The 19996-nt window shown below is 31.7% G+C and overlaps 3 protein-coding genes across 3 annotated transcripts; 2 read left to right on the top strand and 1 right to left on the bottom strand.

Annotated features, from left to right (window-relative positions):
- The first annotated feature begins 955 nt into the window (after positions 1-955).
- LOC120091500 (zinc finger protein ZAT5-like) lies at positions 956-2074 on the top strand. The gene has a single exon (XM_039049567.1). The coding sequence runs from the start codon at positions 1175-1177 to the stop codon at positions 1913-1915; it is 741 nt and encodes a 246-aa protein (XP_038905495.1). The 5' UTR covers positions 956-1174; the 3' UTR covers positions 1916-2074.
- A 2854-nt stretch (positions 2075-4928) lies between these two features.
- Positions 4929-7768, top strand: LOC120091366 (poly [ADP-ribose] polymerase tankyrase). The gene is made up of 6 exons (XM_039049366.1): positions 4929-5202; positions 5757-5851; positions 5941-6019; positions 6134-6228; positions 7276-7371; positions 7457-7768. The coding sequence occupies exons 1-6, from the start codon at positions 5028-5030 to the stop codon at positions 7541-7543; spliced, it is 627 nt and encodes a 208-aa protein (XP_038905294.1). The 5' UTR covers positions 4929-5027; the 3' UTR covers positions 7544-7768.
- Positions 7769-9198: 1430 nt separating this feature from the next.
- Positions 9199-11456, bottom strand: LOC120091236 (ras-related protein RABC2a-like). Its single transcript, XM_039049175.1, has 6 exons — positions 11090-11456; positions 10766-10834; positions 10474-10539; positions 10047-10168; positions 9681-9809; positions 9199-9590 (listed from the first exon to the last, which is right to left on the bottom strand). Exons 1-6 carry the CDS (start codon positions 11226-11228, stop codon positions 9483-9485), a joined length of 633 nt encoding a protein of 210 aa, XP_038905103.1. The 5' UTR covers positions 11229-11456; the 3' UTR covers positions 9199-9482.
- Between the last annotated feature and the right edge of the window lie 8540 nt (positions 11457-19996).

Here is a 19996-nt window from a genome sequence, read left to right as displayed (position 1 = left end):
CAAATCATTATCAATTTGATATTAAAAAGACCGTTGGAAAATAAAATTGATAGCTCTAAATTTTAATAATACAATATTTTGTCCAAATTCACAATATAGAAAACAAACCCCCCATAATATATTATATAAACTTCTCGAATACACAATTTCTTTCTTGGAAGTATTTGTTAAAGGAAGTGAAGAGAAAGAAAAAGGTACGTAGTGGAGAAGTAGTAGTAGACAGCAAAGTCAATTTAAAAATCAAATTAAATTAAAAAAAAAACTATATATTAAAGAAAAAAAGAGTTGGAAAATGAATGGGATGCTTTACTTAGTGATGCTGGTGCGCCACACACCCTTACGTGCCATCGCCACCAGGCCACCGCCCTCCCACCGCAGACTCTCACGCCAAGTATAATCCTTATCTTTCCCTAACTCTTCCTCTTCTCTCTGTTTTCTTCCAACTAAAAAGATTGAAACTTTCTCATCTTTTCCACTTTTTAATCACAACCCATTTCTTAAACTAGGGTAATTTTGTTAATTTCAGCGTCTTTTTTCAAAAATTAAAATAAATCAGAGGAATTAAATCACCCAACCCACGTTGTGTAGTGTGTACTAGTATACCCCAATCATTGGGTGGACCGTGAAAAGATGCTTAGTTAATAATTGGGTTTGGAATTACATTTTTTTGTTTAAGTATAGTAGCCGCAGCCGGCGGGATTCAAGTGGGTGGGGTCTTCTTTTTTTTGGGTCAACCTTCATCCCATCGAGAAATTATCCACTTTGAGTAGTTATTAAAGGGATCGAACACATTGTTTCATGTGGTTAATTTACCATTTCAACCCAAATTAAGAAATTACTCAAATGGGTCAGTTACAAAAAAAGGGCTTGATAACTTGATATGAGTTACTATAAATCACATAAATAAGTAGTAAGTAAATTATAAAGAGGGGTTAAGGGAATAGCGCAAATTCTGTGGTTCCAGGCTTGCAAACTAATCCTACAGAAAGGAATCGTGGGAAAAAAGTAATGGGTGGGGTTTGCTTCAAAGCCAACCGAATCTCACTCGTTTTCTAGCCTCCTCTTACTTACATTGCATCTTCTTCTTCCTCCTCTTTCTATATATAACTTCCAATCTTGGGAAAGCTTTTTCATAATCAAATCAAATTCCACTTTTCTTAACTTCTTTCAAGAAATGGCTGAAACCCCAGATGAAAACCAGGCTCAAATCATCAAGGGGAAACGAACAAAGCGGTTAAGACCACTCTCTGTTTCTTCCACATCTTCAAGTGCTGATTGTTCTAGCTCCTCTGCTGGTTTAACCGAAGAAGAAGAAGAAGATCAAGATTTGGCTAATTGTTTGATTCTTTTGGCGCAGGGTAGAAGTAGAATAACGGGGGATTGTTCCTCTGTTTTGGTTGAACAGAAATTGGTTGCTAATGATGCTCTGTGTCTTTATCAGTGTAAAACTTGCGATCGTTGTTTTCCTTCTTTTCAAGCCTTGGGTGGTCATAGAGCTAGCCATAAAAAGCCCAAATTCAACAACATTGTTACTAATTCCGTTGAACAACAGCAACAGGAAGACCCCCATTTTACAAACTCCAATTCTATTCAACTCTCCTTGCAATTGTCCACCACCAACCGTTCTCCGCCGCCACCGCCCTCCGCCGGTGACCTCATCAAACCCAAGGTTCATGAATGTTCAATTTGTGGAGCGGAATTCTCCTCCGGCCAAGCCCTCGGCGGCCATATGAGAAGACACAGAGCGTTGACGGCCACCACGACTAGAGCTATTACTACGACTCCGCAATTCATAAAGAAAGAGAGGAATATGTTGGAGTTGGATCTTAATCTTCCGGCGCCAGAGGATGACCGGCACCGGCCACCGGTGGCTGTGTTCTCCGCCGCATCGCCGTTGGTGGATTGCCATTACTGATTTTTTTTTTTTTTTTTTTAAACTATTAATTGTTGCAAACGTCGCATCATTTGCACCAAATTAGAACTCCCCAATTGGAACTTAATTAATTCCTTTTGTGGGGTTTCAATTTGAATTATTATTCATTTTATAACCACCCAACAAAAACGATTCGATTTTTATTGTCTCTCTATTAATTTGTCTAACTTCAAATTCATCAATTCATCAATTCAATTCAACTCAAAGTTACCAATATAAATTCTCTTCTTCAATTATTTTTCTAGAATAATGTTACATCTCTACCTAATGTTGTAAGTTTAACAAATGAATCCTGCATCAATTCTTGATGGTAGTATAAGTCTTGTTTGTGTGGGGGGAAAAGTGAAAATTTGGGTTTGGGTTGGTTTCTTGTTAGGTTATGGATTAAACCATTTATGTGTAAAAAAGCCTGTGAGAAGTAGAAAGAGGAAATTAGATTAGGTTTTCTTGGTTTCTTTTCCCGCCTTTTAACTTAATCTTAAGATTAAGACTTTTTTCTCTCATAACTGACTGTTCTGCATCATTGAATGTATGAGAAAGAAACTGTAAGAAAATACTTCGAACTTGTATCAAGTGGTTATTAGGAGACATGTAGAGATCGATAACAATCACACGGAATAATTTGATAAGAAATTATTAATTAAAAAAAAGGAGAAAGAAAAACGGGCGGCAAAGGGAGTGGACTAACTGCCCTGTTTTTATGGATCTAACTTTAATGGAGAAGGAGAAGAGAAGAAATAAAAGGCAATGGGCAAATGGGATTTGTTTGTTCATTCATGGAGTCTCCACCTCTAAACTTGAACCGTATGTTACCAATTTGCAGGTTCAATGTTTTATCTAAAATTTTGGTTAAGTATGGGTAAATGCATGTGTTGGGAACCCAAACTTCTTCCCGTGTTAACAGAATATTTTCACACACGTTTTCTCTCTTTAACAATAATGTTACTTTTAATACAACGTTACATGTGATGAGACATTGACATCATATTTACCAGCTCCTAATTTTATAATGCACTCTAAGTTTTTATGTAGTCTATCCAATCTCTCAACATAGATTTTGTTCATTTCCATCGTTTTTAAGATAGTTTGACGATCTTCCTTCACTTTGAAATTCTTGATTTTAAAATATATATAATTTAAATAAGATTTTTTTTTAGTGAAAAAAAAAAAGAGAAATTTTCACAAATAAAAAAAAAATCAAACTATTTACAAAAATTGTAAACAAAAAACACTAGTAAATGTTGATAGACGGTTATCCACGTCAAACAATGACTTAGAAAAAAAATTAAATTGATAGACATTTATAGACTTTTATCGAGCTTTATCATCCTCTATCAAAGAAGATTAAAATTTTGTTATTTTGTGTAAATAGTTTCCCTTATTTTTCTATTTTTAAAAATTCTCCATTTATAAATGTTACAAAGTTATCCTTGAAATACAAATATATTAGAACTCTAGATAGGATTGGGGATTTGAAAACATGTAGTGCAGATGACTTGAATGGTGTAGTGATTCTCAATTTAGTTCTAAGTCATTGTCATATCATTTTAAGTCTCATTTTCTATTTTAATGGTAGTTTGAAATGTTCATGAAATATTGGAAATATTGTAACTTTTAAAAGAATATGAATATTTTGTAAATCAAGTGTAAAATTTAAATACATTTTCTCCGACTTAATTTTAATATTTTTCTTAAAAAAAAAAATACAACATTAAAAAGACGAGAATGAAAAGTATATCTTGCTTGACAAGAGCAAGTAACCATAAAGTAATTTCATCATTCTCTAGTGTGCGATCAAAATATAATCATACATAAGTTCTAAGCAACTTTTCAATTTATTATTTTAAAAAATATATATATATATATCTTTGCAATTTACATGAGGAAAAAAAGAGAGAAAAACTTAGTGCATTTATCAATTATGTTATATGGCAGAGAAAGGAGGGAGCAAGGAAAACAAATTAAGAGAAAATATAATTTATTTGTGTAGGAAAAAAATGTGCTGCCAAATCAAATCAAGAAATTTTAGTAGATGAGATAGTTCTTTCTCTAGTTGTAACTTGTAAAAATTGAATAATGTTGTAAACAAATTGTACCTATGTGTAAAATTAAACATCAACAATTTCAAAATGAAATATTTAAGAGAAGACTTCAATTGAGTTGCTTTATAATGTTTAGGCTTATTTTTAATGATACTAGTCCATAACTTGTGTGATACACTTATATTTTATAATTTTTTTAGTACATAGAGGAAAAAAGTTTCAAAATAGTATGATTAATATATCAAATTATTTTTCACATTATTTTATTCGAATAATTGTAACCATTGAAGAGAAAAAAACAAACTAGGAATTTATATGAAATTTTAAAATGCAAAAGAAGTGATTGTCCATTCAAACGTATCCCCATCATTAGATATTAGTATTTCATATCTATGGTCTAAATCACACTTGTATATGAGATATATTACTTTTGACTTGAATAATTATGATGTGCTTAAGGACGTGATTGTCTATTCATACACATCTCGACCGTTAGATCATGATTTTTTATATATATCTATGGTCAACAACACACTCCTAACGAAAAGGTATACCATTTCGACCCAAATAGTTGTAACCGAAAAATGGTGACGATTATTCAAACATGTCTCAACCATTAGATTGCAGTGTTTCAAATTTATAGTATAAATTACATTTGTACCTAAAAGAATATACCACTTTATGTATAAACTATCTTGACCCGAATAGTTATGATGGAGGAAAAAAATAAAAAACTATAAATAGGTGTAAGAGCAAAATGAGATGTAAAGTTCTAATGGATTCAATATAGAAAGTTGAAATTACCCAATTGTCCTTCGAGACTAAAAAACTGAGCATAGATTGCCCATGGTCCATTATGCGTAGGCCCAATACGTAGTATGGCCCAATCAACTTCTCCAGTAATGAAGTCGATGTTCATAGCTGGGCCGGCCGACTTTTATAGGTGAAGAAGAAGAAGAAGAAACAGAAATAAGCATGGTGTTTGTATTTTCTTTTGGGAATCTCCGCATCTTTCTCTGACCTAGAGACCTTCGGAAAAAGCTTGAACGTCGATGGCGGTTCCCGGCAGGCGCAACGGCATGGTAGACGAAGACGACTACGAGGAAGATAATGCCCTCTTTGAAGAGGATGGTGTCATTGAATTCGATTCCGATACGCCCCCTCACCTCCGCGCCCTAGCTACCGCCGCCCAGCTTGGCGACGTTGATGGCCTTCGCACCGCTCTAGGTTCAACTTCTTCCATCTACTCTCGCACTGCGATTCTTTACCAGTTCTGTTGCTACACTTTTCTGTTAATCGTACTGGGGTATTCACTGTCCTGATTAGGTCGAGATCATCTTTTTTAGATATTTCGATTCAATTTATAATGTGATTCTGCTTATTTATCTTCTCATTACTCAACTACTCTACTCTGTAAAGTTGGTAGTCAGTCTTAAGGAATGCATTGTTGGGTTTCTTGTTCATCTCAATTGTGGTGAGAAGGAGCTGTCTTAATGGGAATTCCTCTTTTGGTTTATGAAAATTTGCATCTCAGTTAGTTAATATTTGTATCTCTTATGTTTGAATTGATGCAGAACCAGTTGCATGTAGAGGAAACTACTTGTAATTCATTTCATGGAGTGGTTTGCGTTTTATGATATTCTGATTTCATACCATTCTCTTTACTCTAAGCTATGTGAATGAAGGCCTCTGGTTTGAATTTTGTTGGAGCCCTTTTCTAGTTTTGAGTTTAATGTTCATGTTTTAACCAAATGTTGCCCCACTTCTCGGCTTTCTTGCAGATAACTTAACGGTGGGAAGTATAAATGACGCTGTGGAAGATGGGGATACTGCTCTCCACCTTACCTGTCTCTATGGCCATCTGCCATGTGTCCAGGTTGGCCCCCCTATGCACACTTTAGCGTATTTTATTTTGAATTTTCTATGATTTGTGACTTACTTTAAAATAAATCAATCTTGATATAGTTGCTGCTTGAAAGAGGAGCAGCCTTGGAGGTTCAAGATGAAGATGGTGCCATTCCTTTGCACGATGCTTGTGCAGGGGGTGAGTAGGCTGTTAGAAGTAATTTGCCCTTTTCAGCACACAGTATTAAAAAATTTATCTCTTCGAAATTTTGTTAAGTCATTTTTTTTTCTCCTCCTCCAATGATCTGTGCAGGTTTTGTAGAGATTGTTCAACTCCTTATAAACAGTGCTAATGACACAGAGTGCGTGAAGAGGATGCTAGAATCAGTAGATGCGGAAGGTGACACTGTAAGTAGTTGGTCATCTTCAATGTCTAAATTGTATCTTTTTCCATAAGAGATAGCTGAAGCCTCTTTTAATAACCATATAGACCCTTTGATAACTATCTAGTTTTTCTTTTTTCCTTTTTAACAATTAAGTTTCTTTATTTTGTTATCCATTTTTTTACCAATACTTTTAAAAACCAAACCAAAAAACAGTTTTCAAAAACTTGTTTTTGTTTTTAAAATTTAAACAGTTTTCAAAAACTTGTTTTTGTTTTTAAAATTTGACTAAGAATAATCATAGTACTGAATTGTGGAAAAAACATACTTAGATTTATAAAACTAAAAACTAAAAATGGGATCGTCATCAAATGGGGCCTTATTTATTTATTTTTTTTTTTTGAAAATTAAGTGTATTAACACATCTTCCTAATGTTTTTTTTGTTTTGAACATATGGGTTTTTTCCCCTACATTTTGGGTGTTTTCAAAATTCAAACTGTATAAACATTCTATTTGTTTGGTTTTTTGAAGCTTATAAACATTGCGTTTTTTCCCCTACATTTTGGGTGTTTTCAAAATTCAAACTGTATAAACATTCTATTTGTTTGGTTTTTTGAAGCTTATAAACATTGCGTTTTTTCCCCTACATTTTGGGTGTTTTCAAAATTCAAACTGTATAAACATTCTATTTGTTTGGTTTTTTGAAGCTTATAAACATTGCTTCCTCTATTGATTTTTCTCTGTTTTCTTATCTTACTTTTTAGGAGCGTTTTAAAAAACTTGAGAACTTAAAAATAATGGTTTTTAAAAAACTTATTTTTTGGGGAATTTGGCTAAAATTTAAAATATTTAGTTAGAAAAGAAAAAAGTGGTAAAGAAGTGGTTAAAAAACTAGCACAATTTTCAAAAATTAATAACCATGATATTTAAATACAAAAAATCAAATGATTAATCTTAATCTTTGAAAACTTATTAGAATCTAGAGAAAACTTATAAAACAGTTATATGGAGTAGTAATCAGTTCCATTAATCTCATTGCTACCGAGTTGATCTTGAACATTATTTGTACAGCCTCTTCATCATGCTGCAAGAGGCGAGCATGCCGCAGTTGTAAGGTTACTCCTAGCTTCAGGGGCATCTCCCACGAAGGAAAATGTATACGGGAAGGTTTGCATTATGAGTGGATTCTGAAATTTCATCTTCCTGTATTTGGCGGTGCCCATTTTATAAGTATTGGTTTGTGTGTTAACAGGCCCCAACTGAGCTTCCCGATCCAGGGACAGAGGCCAGAATGATTTTGGAAGCTGCTTCTGCCCACATGGCGGTGGGGTGTCAGTAGGCTCCATCTGATAGGTTCTTCAAAATGACAAATAATTTTTTGGACCTTGCAGTTTTGGTTTTAGTTTGTAGCTTTGTTGATAATGTTTCAGTTTTCTTTGTCTCAACCTTGTTCTACTATAATATAGAGTTGCTTTAATGTTTAGATTATGAAATTATTTATCATACTGATGAAGTAGACCTTGTTATTTTACAACCTCTATGAAACTTCTTTAATATTTGTTTCCTTCCTCTCTCAATTCTTGTTAAGTTCTCTTTGAACTCTTCGTCTTACGCCGCCCTCCCTCCTCTCTCTTCTTTTTCTTCGATGGCTGCAACAATGTGCAGACCCTTTGCTATTAGAGTTTTCTTTTCTTTGGTGTCGTCTCTTCTTTTCTTTGGCTCATCACATTTTTTGACAGTTCACGACGATTAGTGGCAATGTGGAAGTCTGATGAATCCGGTGTAGGAGTGAGAGTGTAAGCGTGAAAGGGGAAAAGTAGAAAGAAAATTAGACTGGGTAAAAGGATAGAAAACTTTGTTTTGAAAAAGTTGATCAAATTTTATTAGACCATAAAATTTTTAGGTCATCTGTCAAAAAAAAATTCAAATAGTTAAATTTAGACTATAAGATTTCAATGATGTCATTGATTGACTTCAAGTTCAACATCAGTTCACTTGATACCAAATGTTGGTTGTTTATGAAGATTGTTCGACATTGTTCAACAACCTTAAAGTTAATCTTCATTCAAAAACATGAAATGATCGTCTCCTTGAAGCCTCATGCCATTCCATAATAACCATGGTAAATCCTAAATTCTGATCTTTTAAACTTTATGGAACTACTATTTTGTAAAAAAGAAAAAGAAAACAATAAAATCAAAGATCTTGTATGACAAATATGCCTTTTTTATCTTATTTATCTCTATAGCCAAAGTGTCTAAAATCAAAAACAAAATATTAATGAAAAAGATCTTTTTTTTGTGGGGGCCACATCTGTCTTTGTTAAAATTAGAGAAAATGACTAGGAAAAAGAATGGTTGTTAAACTAGCAAGCATGATAGTGAATATTACTAAGATCATGTCCTTCTATAATATGTCAAAAATTAAATGAACAACATACATTAAAAAAACAATTCAAAATTATCCCATAATATCAAAAAACAGATCATTGCTGGTTGGTAGTGAAACTAATAAGAAGCAGTGGATGGGTAACCATTAACCTTCTTTATGAAGCAATGTTGTGGTTGGGGGAGGAGTTTCTTGTCATTGCATTTCCAACATGAAGGGGCCAAGCACTTCCATTTCTCAATTTGGTTGCTTGTGTATTTTTGTAATTTCACCCCCTTTTTTAGTTTCTTTTTCGAAAAATCTTTCTATATCCTTCACCATTACAATCACTTTCACTAACACTGTTCGTGCTGGGAATCCATTGAACACAATACAAAAGGACAGAAAATTATTGTGAATGAAGCTTTTCTTTCAAAAAATTTTAAAAAGATATAATGTGAAAGACAAAAACCAAAACTTGGTTCAAAGTGGGTTCTTTTTACTCTTTTTTTTCCACCCTCAATATTTCATTTTATTCAAATTTGTAACAGTTATTCCAGAATCACAATTTCCTAGTTCGAAATCGATGCAGATTTTTGCTTCTTTAGGCACGAGAATTGTGATACATTGAATGAGTAATGTGTTGATCATATGATACAAGCCGAATTTGTTAGTATAGATAGGTACAATACAATGCCAAACAATCCAAAAGATAGGGAAAAAAACTGGAAGAAAGAAAAAAATTACACAAGTGGATGGATGGATGTATTTGATTTTCTTTTTCAACTCCCAATTACAGTCATTTAAGCAAACAAACAACTCAATGACAAGGAGGAGCAGTAGGAGACATGTACAGGAACTGTCGATAAAGGAGAATCGTGCTATCGTATCGATGTTTCGTACTGGAGTTTTCAGAGGCAGCAACTTGGAGATGCTGCAGGCTGGAATTCCTGCTGCTTCAGAATGTTTCTTTTTACAACAGTGGAACCCTCTTCAATTAGACTAGGAGCCTCCATTATCTGTGGACACAAAAGAAAAAGGTTCATACAACGAATGAGTCGAACGGTTTTTCGAGGCTAGTACTTGAAATTGATTTGATAGGAATCTACCTTCAATGCCAACTCTTCAAAGCATTTCTCCACATTCTCTCTGGTTTTAGCACTGCATTCAAGAAAATAGGATCCAAGCTCCTTTGCTAGAGCAATACCCTCCTCTCTGCTCACAACCCTTTCAGATTCCTATTGTTTAACACACATTAAGTTCTATCATTTTTCAAGACTACTCAGAAGTATGTGAAAAATCCTGTGATGGGGAATGGTAGAACAAAACTTCAAGCTGTATAACATAGATGTTAGAAACATTCCCTAAATGATTATTGCTATTTGCTAAGACGCTCCTGTCAACAAATCATTCAGACATTCAATTTATAGATCTTGAGGACTGTTCTTGAAAATACCAGAGAGAAGGAAACTTACTCTGTCAACTTTATTTCCAATAAGCATCTTGACACAGTCTTTATTTGTCGAGTAGAGTTCCACTTCTTTAGCCCATACATCGGATAAGTTTGCGAACGTTTCTCTCCGTGTGACATCATAGACTACAACAAGATAATAAGCATAACTCAGCTGAATATACTGATTGACAAATGAAACAAACAAAATGTTGATGAACAAAACCAATTGTAACTGCTGTTTTAGGTTGCAGCACAATTCAAATTTGAATCAAACTTATATTCCCCCCCACAAATTGTCCCCCATTTGGGTTCAAGTTAAAAGTAGAGCATTTCAGGATGAATGGAAACCACAAAACCCAGAGAAATATTAGCTCAAAAGACAACAAAATACTAGTGAAACATCCTTCAGCATCAGGTTTTGAAAGATGAGATCAAAGTTTGAAGCATACCAAGAATGATCCCTTGGGCACCTCTATAATAGGAGCTTGTTAATGTTCTGAATCTCTCTTGTCCAGCTGCAAGAAACCAAGGCTTAATCAAGTTCAAAAGCAAAGGAATTGATATTGGAAGCAGTGAAACAAATTGAGATTCCAATGACTTTGTGTAAACTTTCTTTTTCGCACATCTTTTAGAAAAGGGAACAAAACAGAAGCAGTTAGAGCAAAACTAAAAAAATTAGTTCTTAAAAGTTCAGATACCAAAGGAAGTGAAAATCTCCAGAATTTAAAGCTTATTCATTACCTGTGTCCCAGATTGTGAGCTTCAATCTCTTCCCACCAACCTTAAGCAGCTTGATCTTAAAATCCACACCTAAAAAGAAACAAACTGTTTAATAACAAAACAAAAACAAAACAGATCCAAACACAGAAACCAAAACACCACAAAGAAGGGAAAAAAAAATGAGAAGGGCATCTCCAGTTCATCATTTTCCTTCATTTTCTCCACAATCAAACAGATTATGAGCAGAAAAGCACTTCCTCCAAACAGATTGTGAGCAGAAAAAGCAGTTCCTTTATGCAAAAGAAAACGTGGGGTTTGGTTGGTGTGGGGAAAGCAAAAACTTACCAATCGTAGGGGCAAGATTATCAGCATTAGTAGAGATGAAGCTGAGAAGAAGACTACTTTTGCCGACACCTGAATCGCCGATCAACAAAACCTTAAACGACAGATCGTAATTGCTACTCTGTCCAGAAGAAGATCCCATTTTGACGATCTTCTTCAAGAATCGAACAGAAGAGCAGAGAATGGAAAAAGGGGATAAGTAGAATTTGAAGAAAGACTGAAAATTCTATATAGCCATTTTTATTGATGAAAGAAAAGAGAAGAATAACTTCCAAGAAAACGGCTATGTGAGAACCAACAGAGACAACAACGTATTTGTTCTTTGCCCTTTCCCCTTTTTCTTTTCTTAGATGTTATGTTATGTTATCAAATGTTATGCTTCTCTATTATATTACCTTTTTTTGGTGGAATTCTATGGTTTTGTCCTAACTCCACTGCTTGGGTTGCTGTTTCAGCAAAGGAGTTTCTTCTAAACTAAGATTTTTATTGGAATAAAGTTTAAATCTTTCTTATGTTTTCTTTTTGTAAATTCAAAATGGGGTTTTTATGATTAGGTTATTCCTTGCAAAAAGTTTTCAAATTTTGAAATAAAGCTAACAATTTTCTGTTTTTGGAGCAACTGTTCATATGCAATAATTCTTCACATTTGCTTAAAAATTGTTTTAGAAAATTCTTTGCGGTTAAATTATGTTTGTAGTCTTAAAAAAGCTTGAACAAAGTTCTTGAATTTTGAATAGTGATTTTACACATGTTAAGAAAATGAGAGAAGAAAGTAGATGAATAGGCATCAGATTCTACAAAAAGGGATTTTATATTATTGCCTTTTTAAGAAAATAATAATATGTTGCACATATTTTTATTTTGTCTAATTATTCACTTTTTTTTTTTTCATTTGTTTGTCATGTCATTTCATATTAACCAAGATATATCTTATAAACGTGTCATGTTATTATTTAGTTAACAATATTAAATACTAAGTATGGGTCGAAAGGTTTAAGTCTCCTCTCAACTTCATGTTCTTTATATAAGATATATAAAACTACTAGCATAGTATCAAAACCATTAGGAAAATTTCACAAAATGACCAAAAAGTCAAAAACTTTTCTACCAATGACCTCTTCTTAAAAACTTTCCTACCACTGACTCCTCAAATTGCACCATATTTCTTCTTCCAAAGATTTCTTCAACTCCTCATTCAATGTGCATTCAATACAACACCAACATTCCACACAAATATTTATTCCCGACTAATATTCTACCAATGGCATTGAATAACATTGGTATGAAGAAAATGGAAGGTCACTCTCAGTATTCACTTTTTATCGAACTCCCCACAAAATTCCCTCATTGTTTTCTCGTAGCTTTCTCTCAGAGTTTCAGTCCAACATCTTCGTTGATCGCTTTCATAGTCATATTCAGAAACGGAGAGAATGTAAGTGATATTCTACGATTTCTTGTCCCAGATCACTTTTATAATGTCGTTAGCATTAAATGAACGATTGTATAGTAATATATACACAATTGTTCGTTACAATATAAATAGTCGTTCATAAATTACTAGACAATCGTTTGTTACAATATAGACGATCGTTCATAAATTACAATACGATCGTATAGTAAATTATAAACGATCGTGTAGTAATTTATACACGATTGTTTAGTAAATTATAAACAATCGTACAGTAATTTATCAACAATTACATAGTAAATTATAAACGATCGTGTAAACATTTATAAACGATCGCATAGTAATGTATAAACGATCATTCACGTATCAATGATTTGCTTATCCCATTGTAGATTAATGACGCTACTTCGCATCTTTGTACGATTTGTTGGGGATTGGGATGAGTCCGGAAGAAATTATGTTGTTGGTCATATAAAAGGTCTGAATGTCAGAAAGGATATAACAGTAAGTAAATTAGTGAGTATGATGCACCAACGACTAAATATTGATCCGGATATGTTTGATATACACATCAAATGTTGCTACAATCTATTGGTTCTGGCTCCCTCAATTGACATAGTCGACGATGAAGATCTTAACTTCTTTTTAGAAGGTAGTGATGCATCTCGGATGTCGTTATTTGTATCAGTTACACCTTACGAAATTCATGGAGTACACATGAACAATATATACCAGCATTGTAATCCAACCGATCAACCCATTTCAACCAATCAAAATTGTGGGTTTTCAACGATTCTGACACACAATATTCATACCATGTCTTCACTCGATGATCATATTGAGCCATAATTTGAGGGATGACCGAAGTGAAGCTTGGTTTGGTCAGAACAGTGAACCCAGATGTACTTTACGATTCGATACTGAACATGGATATGGACAATCTTCAGGACTACAAACTTCTCCAACACCTAACATCCATGTTCCAACCCTACCTATTCCCATCCTACCAGTTGTGATGCCTTTAGTTCTAATGCCTTCCACTGTTCCAACTGAACTATTTGTTGATATACCCAGACCACCAGAGGGTCCATCATATGATGACCTCATCACAATACCTCATGATTGTCTGAATGACGAGAATATAAAAATCGGTCATATTTTCTTTTCAAAATATGATTTGTCAGTTAAATTATCGATGCTTGCAATAAGAAAGAACTTTAACTACCATGTAAAAAAGTCAACAAAGAGCTTGCTAACTATCCGGTGTCGACGAAGTGTTCAACCCCTTCAATCCTCCTTTTTCAAACAACAGGAACCATATTAAATCCTTCAAGTCAGTCCTCCTTGTACCTTAACTCCTCTAGGTTTTCTTGTCTTTTCCAATCATCACCGTTTCAATGAACAGTGCCAATGCAACCTTGACGACATCTTCGTCATTAGTAAAATTGAAATTCTTGAAGGCGATCTCCACATCCTTGCAAGAACTATCTTTTCCATTTGGGTCATTGGGTCTAAGAATGAGTTCTCGCAGTCTTTCACCACTTGTTTCTCTTTCTACCGATTCCTTGGTCGGCCACAACCCAATTATGAGGTTAAAATCCTCTTGGAAGAATGTTACCTTCTTCCCTAAAATGTTGAATGAAATAACATCTAGGTTCACATCTGCTACCTTCTTTAACAGAAAGTGGTGCAAAAGTTGTCCAATGAAAACAAGATCTATATCGAACAGAGGACTAAAGGTCGTTTGCCTATACAACCTCATTTGTTCTTCTATCAACTTTTCTTAATGACAGAGGCAATTTTGTGGACTTGGCAAGCGACTGTAGTAGAAAAATATTTCTCAGTAGGGACGGTCATCTTACCAATCTGAAAATCGTGTACATTACAAGAATTAGTAAGTAATCGCATAACAACAACTAAACAATCGCATAACAAAACCTAGACGATCGTATAACAAAAACTAAACGATAGCATAACAAAAACTATCGCGTAACAGTTAGCTAAACAATTGCATAACAGATGTCTAAACGACCGCGTAGCAGTTAGCCAAAGGATCACATAACGGATATCTAAACGATCGTGTATCAGTTAGCTAAACGATCGCATAACATATGTCTAAACAATCACGTAACAGTTAGCTAAAAAATCACATGATATAAACCTAAATGATCCAATCGCTTAGTATTTTCTATACAATCGCTTAGTAATCTCTATTTGATCGCTTAGTAATATCTAAATGCTCGCTTAGTATTCTCTATTCGATCGATTAGTATTCTTTCAATGATTGATTACGAACGAACACACGATTAAACCCTAAAAGATAGTCAAACCTCAAATATCAACATGCATTCTTCAAGAAAAAGAGTCTCATACCTTTCAGATCACGACGACGGTGGCAAGTGCGTAGAGACGATCGGCGAGAAACCTGCGAGGAGTGCACGACTTTGGAGAGAAAATGGGAACAAAATCGAGAGAAAACGCTTCGAAGAGAAATGCTTTGAGTAGAAAATAAATGAAATGGAGGGAGACCCTATCGTTGTAAAGTATTCGTAGAAACGCGCGTTCACCAAATGGTCTGAATGTTTTTTTAAAACTGAGGGTAATTTTAGAATTTTGCATGGGTAAAAGATCAGTGGTAGAAAAGTTTTTAGGAAGAAAAGTTTTTGGGTTTTGGGTTTTGGGTCATTTTGTGAAATTTTCCAAACCACTCGTTAGTCTAGTGGCAAATTGGCCTTCTAGTTTCTTTTAGATCTAAGTTCAAACCTCATTCATTACGTTTATTTTTACTACATTATATAAAACTCCTATCAATGAAATTTCTGGATTCGCCACTACATAGAATTGTAGTTTAATTTTAAAGAAACTTAAATGAAACTAACATATTAAAGTTCAAGATTTAAATAGATACGACCCTTATCAATTACATTGGTAAATCTCTTACTTTAATTACAAATGGCCAATTCTCTTTTTTTTTCCCCTTATCCAAAATGACCTTAAAAGGTATTGAGATTTAAGACCATCTTGGTTAAAATTGATAGTCCAAAAGAAATGAAATGGATGGTTTCTAATAGTAACAAAGAATGCTTGAAAAGTGAATAACATTATGAATGTGTTGTCGATGTCCCAAAACAAAGAGCTGAAAAAAAAATGATAAGTAAGATTAGATTGTGTGTTACATGTTTAGCAAAGAAAATATTAGTGTTCTTTTCCAAAAAAAAAAAAGAAAGAAAGAAAAATAGTGTTGTGTTTATGGGTCAGAGTGGACCATTTAAGACACCCAAAAGCAAAGCAAGCCAACTCTCATCTATTAATTTATTTAGGTCTAGTGGGAATCAATCATCATTAAGAAGGATAATGATGGATGATCTTAAGCTTTTGCATCATTTTTTATACAACACTATTCACACACATACACACTAAACCAGGTGGTTGGCCCATGCTATAATCTTTCACATCTTTTAAAAATTAGTTTCTTTCCACTAACTAATATGACTATAGTTAAATTGATTAAGAAATATGTTATCGATTAGAAGATTAATTGTTCAAAGATCTTATTTAACATATTGTTAAACTAGGAAAGGCAAAATTTTAAGATTGGAATCATAAATCAATTCCTTGTTTAAGAAAAAGGTAATCTTTTTTTTCGTATCTCGAATGTTTTTAGTATCATGAAAAATAAAATATAATTATTTGTTTAATATTTAATTAACTTTGAAAGGTTAATTACTATTGTTTTTTAGTTCAATAATATTTAGGAATGATTATTTGAACCTTCAATATTTTTTACCTTTGATATAATGTCTAATTGTTATGGTTAATGTATAATAGGGTTAAATTATAGGTACCATTTTTGTGATTTTAGACTTGTTTCAAGTAGATCCCTACTTTAAAGAGTGTTAGATCAATCTTTGAACTTTTCATTTGTATCTATTAGATCGGTAAATTCTCATAAAAATTCTAATAAGTTTTTTATGTTTAACAAAGTCTTCGTACTTTCAATTTTGTGTCTAATAACTTTTTTGTCTACTTGACAATTTTTTTAAAAAAAATTAGAAATTTATTAGTCACAAAATTGAAGTTTAATGTTTTATTAAACACGACAAAGTGAGTATGATAATTAATATGTACTTTTTTCCTTAAGGTTATACTTTCAAATTATCGTATTACCCTTTACTAAACAAATGTCTTATTAGACACAAAGTTGAATTTTATATATTGTAAATTCAATAATTTTGAAAAATATCAAACATTTCAAAAACTTATTAAATTGAATATGTCATAAACAAAAACCTATTAGATATTTTTTAAAAAGACCATGATCTAATTAAGTGTCTGAATAGATTATTGTAATTTTTTTAGTACAGAATGGATAGAGAAATTCAAATCATAGGTATTTTGGTCAATCCATCGCATCGTTTATTAATATTTGTAAGTTCAATAACTACGAGAGTGAGGGATGAAATCATAATAATAATAAGTGTCATTATCTGCCAACCTAGGAGAGGATACTTTTATTTCTTTTAATGAAATTAAAAGGGGCTGTGGACAGATACTTATATAGTTCCCAATTTTGGAGATGCGAAAGAAAATTTATTTTATTTTTTTTTTTATTTTTTGGACGGTGAAAAATTAAATTTAATTTTAGTGAGATTAAATTATAAAAAATATTTTTGGATTTTGTATAAAAAAATATCCCTAAGTTTTTAAAAGTTAAGATACCCTTAAATTTTCAAAAAGAGTTAAAAAAATATCTTTGTCGTAGTTTTAGATGAAAATTGTTTAAGTTTTGTTTAAAAAATATCTCTAAACTTTCAAAAATAAAAAAATATATATTCTTAACTTAAAAAAATTGAAAATACATTCATCATTTGTATATGAACAAAAACCGCTAATACTTTGTTGCAAAAATAACTCCAATTTTTATTTTTTAAAAAAAGTTTTAAAATGCTCCTAGCTACCGTTAATATAGGGATTAGTTTATTTGACGTTTTCTTAAGTTCGGAAAATCAAATTTTAAAATAAATTATGTAGATATTCTCATTTTTTTCATATAAATATTTTTATTTTTTTCTGAATTTTTCAGTTCTTAACTTACATCAATTTTCTCAACAACCAAAATTTTAAGTTAAAACATAAAATCGCACAAAATTTCAAAGTCAAAATCTCCCTTTAAAACTTACAAAAATGATTAATAGTCAAATTAAAAAAAAAAATGTATTTGGTTATTAACACGCACTCAACTACTAACATACAACTTTGTTAAAACATTTAAGTCCTAAAATCCCTCGGTGCTTTCATTCTCTTTGGGGGCGTTTGGGAGCAAAGAATTGATTATTATAGTCCCAAGTTATTATAGTTGGGTTATAATAGTTTGTGTTTGGGTATAGATTATTTTAGTTTGTGTTATAATAATAAGTGTAGTTTGAGAAGAAAATAGCAAGTCCTGTAGTAATGAATTAAAAAATGATGAATGTAAAATAGTAAAAACTGTAGCAAATAGTAAATATGATATCAAATTAGGGTTTTGAAATAGTATTGGCGGTAGCTAATTGTGGAATACAAGATAGTATTTACAGTAGTACGAGGTGGTTATTATCAATTTTATTTATTTACCTATTTTTTATAAACGAATGTTAACAAAAAGGGGAGTAAGAGGGATGGGAGAAAAGGAATGGAAAATAGAGAAGTAAGACAGGATTAACCGTTTCTGTTCAAATAAAGTAAGGGTATTTTTTTTTTTTTTTCCCTTTAAATTTAAAGGTATTTTTTAAGTTTTTGAAAATTTAAAGGTACACAAGATATTAACGATTTTGATCTAAAATGAATGATAAGGATACTTTTGAATTCATTTTAGAAATGATATTTTAAACTCAAAGTATAAAATTTAGGGATAATTTATATAATTTAGCCGTTAAAGTGAAGTTAAAATAGATGATTAGGTGTGTTTAAATGTTAAAGCGTGAACCACAAGACAAGTCCACATGAAAATTATTACTCTAAGTTGGAGTTTGGACAAGGACAATTTCTGCCAATTCTCTTTTCAAATTAATAGCCACGTGGCCTACAAAAATAGTCAATTACATTATTCTCTGACTCGATGCACCTGAAAAATGTTTAATTAAATAAAAAAGGGTTTTTCTATAAATTTACTTTTTTACTTGAATTATAAAAAATGCACTTAAAAGTTTCAAAACGAGAATTCTATTTTTTAAAATCTATGATATCATTATATGGAAACTTTAAATTCCATTTATATAAATTTTTTAATATCAAATATGAATTTTTATATCTGAACGATGAAAAGTAAAAATATAATTCATTACTATTCATTTTAGTTAATTATTTAAATATAAATATATTATTTAGACTTAATAAGTTTCAACTAATATCTTTACCATTAATATTTTATGTTATCTTAATTATTTAATACAAATTATTATCTTTAATTATCAATATTCTAATGAATTTATTTATTATTTTAGTTATTTTTAGTGATTAATTTAGTTATTTAATTAAAAAGTATTTATTTCTTTATTTTATTAATTAACATTTAATTCATCTCTTACATTGCATTAAGTAATTATGTACTTTTAGTTTCTATATATAAATTATTGAATTGAACACAAATATTTAACTTCAAGGCATAAATTATTCTGTATGTCCAAATACAAATATTAATTATGCTCAGATATTTAAAATCCAGACATTTAAATTCCAAATATGTAATATCTGTACCTATGAAACAATATATGCATCCAAAAAACAGTCCCTAATAATGTTACCCTCAAACTTTTATAAACATTTCAAAAAGGAGAATACATTTTTGGTTAAAGATGTTTGGGTTAGATGTCTATTAGTCCTTAAGATTTTAAAATGGTCATTTTGGTCCTTGAGGTTATTTGTTTTAAAATGTTCATAAAAATTGTTTTAAATGATCCTTGAGGTTATTTGACTGCTAATTGACTAACGAAAAGATGATGTGTTATGGTTGAAGTGGCGACCCTTTAAATGATGTAGCAAAATTTTATTAATTTTATATTAATTTATGTTGACGTATCATTTTATTTGTTTTATATTATTTTTCTCTTTTTCTCTCCTCCTCCCTCATCTTTCACCATGGCTGTATCAACGATCGTCAATTTTTCAGGGTAATACTAATACTTCATCAAAATGTGGCTTTGATTTTGAAAACACTCATAATTTATATATATATATATATAAACTAAAGGGGTCTTTTTAAATATAAAAGATATTTAAAAATATTTACAATTTATAGCAAAAAGTTATAAAAATACAAAGCACTTTTGGATTTTTTTTGCTATAAAGTGTTAATATTTTTTGAATTTTTCTATTTATAAGAATTTTCCTAAACTAAAAGATGAAAATGTTATTTGTAGGTTTAATTTTCAAACATCTAAAACAAAAAGTAGTTACTAAACAGGATCTAAATGACTTCTAAAATATATAAATATTTAGAAGTGTTATTGATATAATTGAGGGGT

The sequence above is a fragment of the Benincasa hispida genome, chromosome 11, assembly GCF_009727055.1.
Source record: "Benincasa hispida cultivar B227 chromosome 11, ASM972705v1, whole genome shotgun sequence".
NCBI lineage: Eukaryota > Viridiplantae > Streptophyta > Magnoliopsida > Cucurbitales > Cucurbitaceae > Benincasa > Benincasa hispida.
The sequence above is the reverse complement of the archived record's forward strand: the minus strand, read 5'-3'. Positions and strand labels throughout refer to the sequence as shown.

Coding starts and splice junctions, on each gene's coding strand:
- LOC120091500 (XM_039049567.1), top strand. CDS start 1,175: ATGGCTGAAACCCCAGATGAAAACCAGGCTCAAATCATCAAGGGGAAA.
- LOC120091366 (XM_039049366.1), top strand. CDS start 5,028: ATGGCGGTTCCCGGCAGGCGCAACGGCATGGTAGACGAAGACGACTAC. Junction 5,203..5,756: donor TGGCCTTCGCACCGCTCTAG/GTTCAACTTCTT, acceptor GCTTTCTTGCAG/ATAACTTAACGGTGGGAAGT. Junction 6,229..7,275: donor TAGATGCGGAAGGTGACACT/GTAAGTAGTTGG, acceptor TTATTTGTACAG/CCTCTTCATCATGCTGCAAG.
- LOC120091236 (XM_039049175.1), bottom strand. CDS start 11,228: ATGGGATCTTCTTCTGGACAGAGTAGCAATTACGATCTGTCGTTTAAG. Junction 10,835..11,089: donor TAATCTTGCCCCTACGATTG/GTAAGTTTTTGC, acceptor GTTTCTTTTTAG/GTGTGGATTTTAAGATCAAG. Junction 9,810..10,046: donor TTGGAAATAAAGTTGACAGA/GTAAGTTTCCTT, acceptor GTTAAACAATAG/GAATCTGAAAGGGTTGTGAG.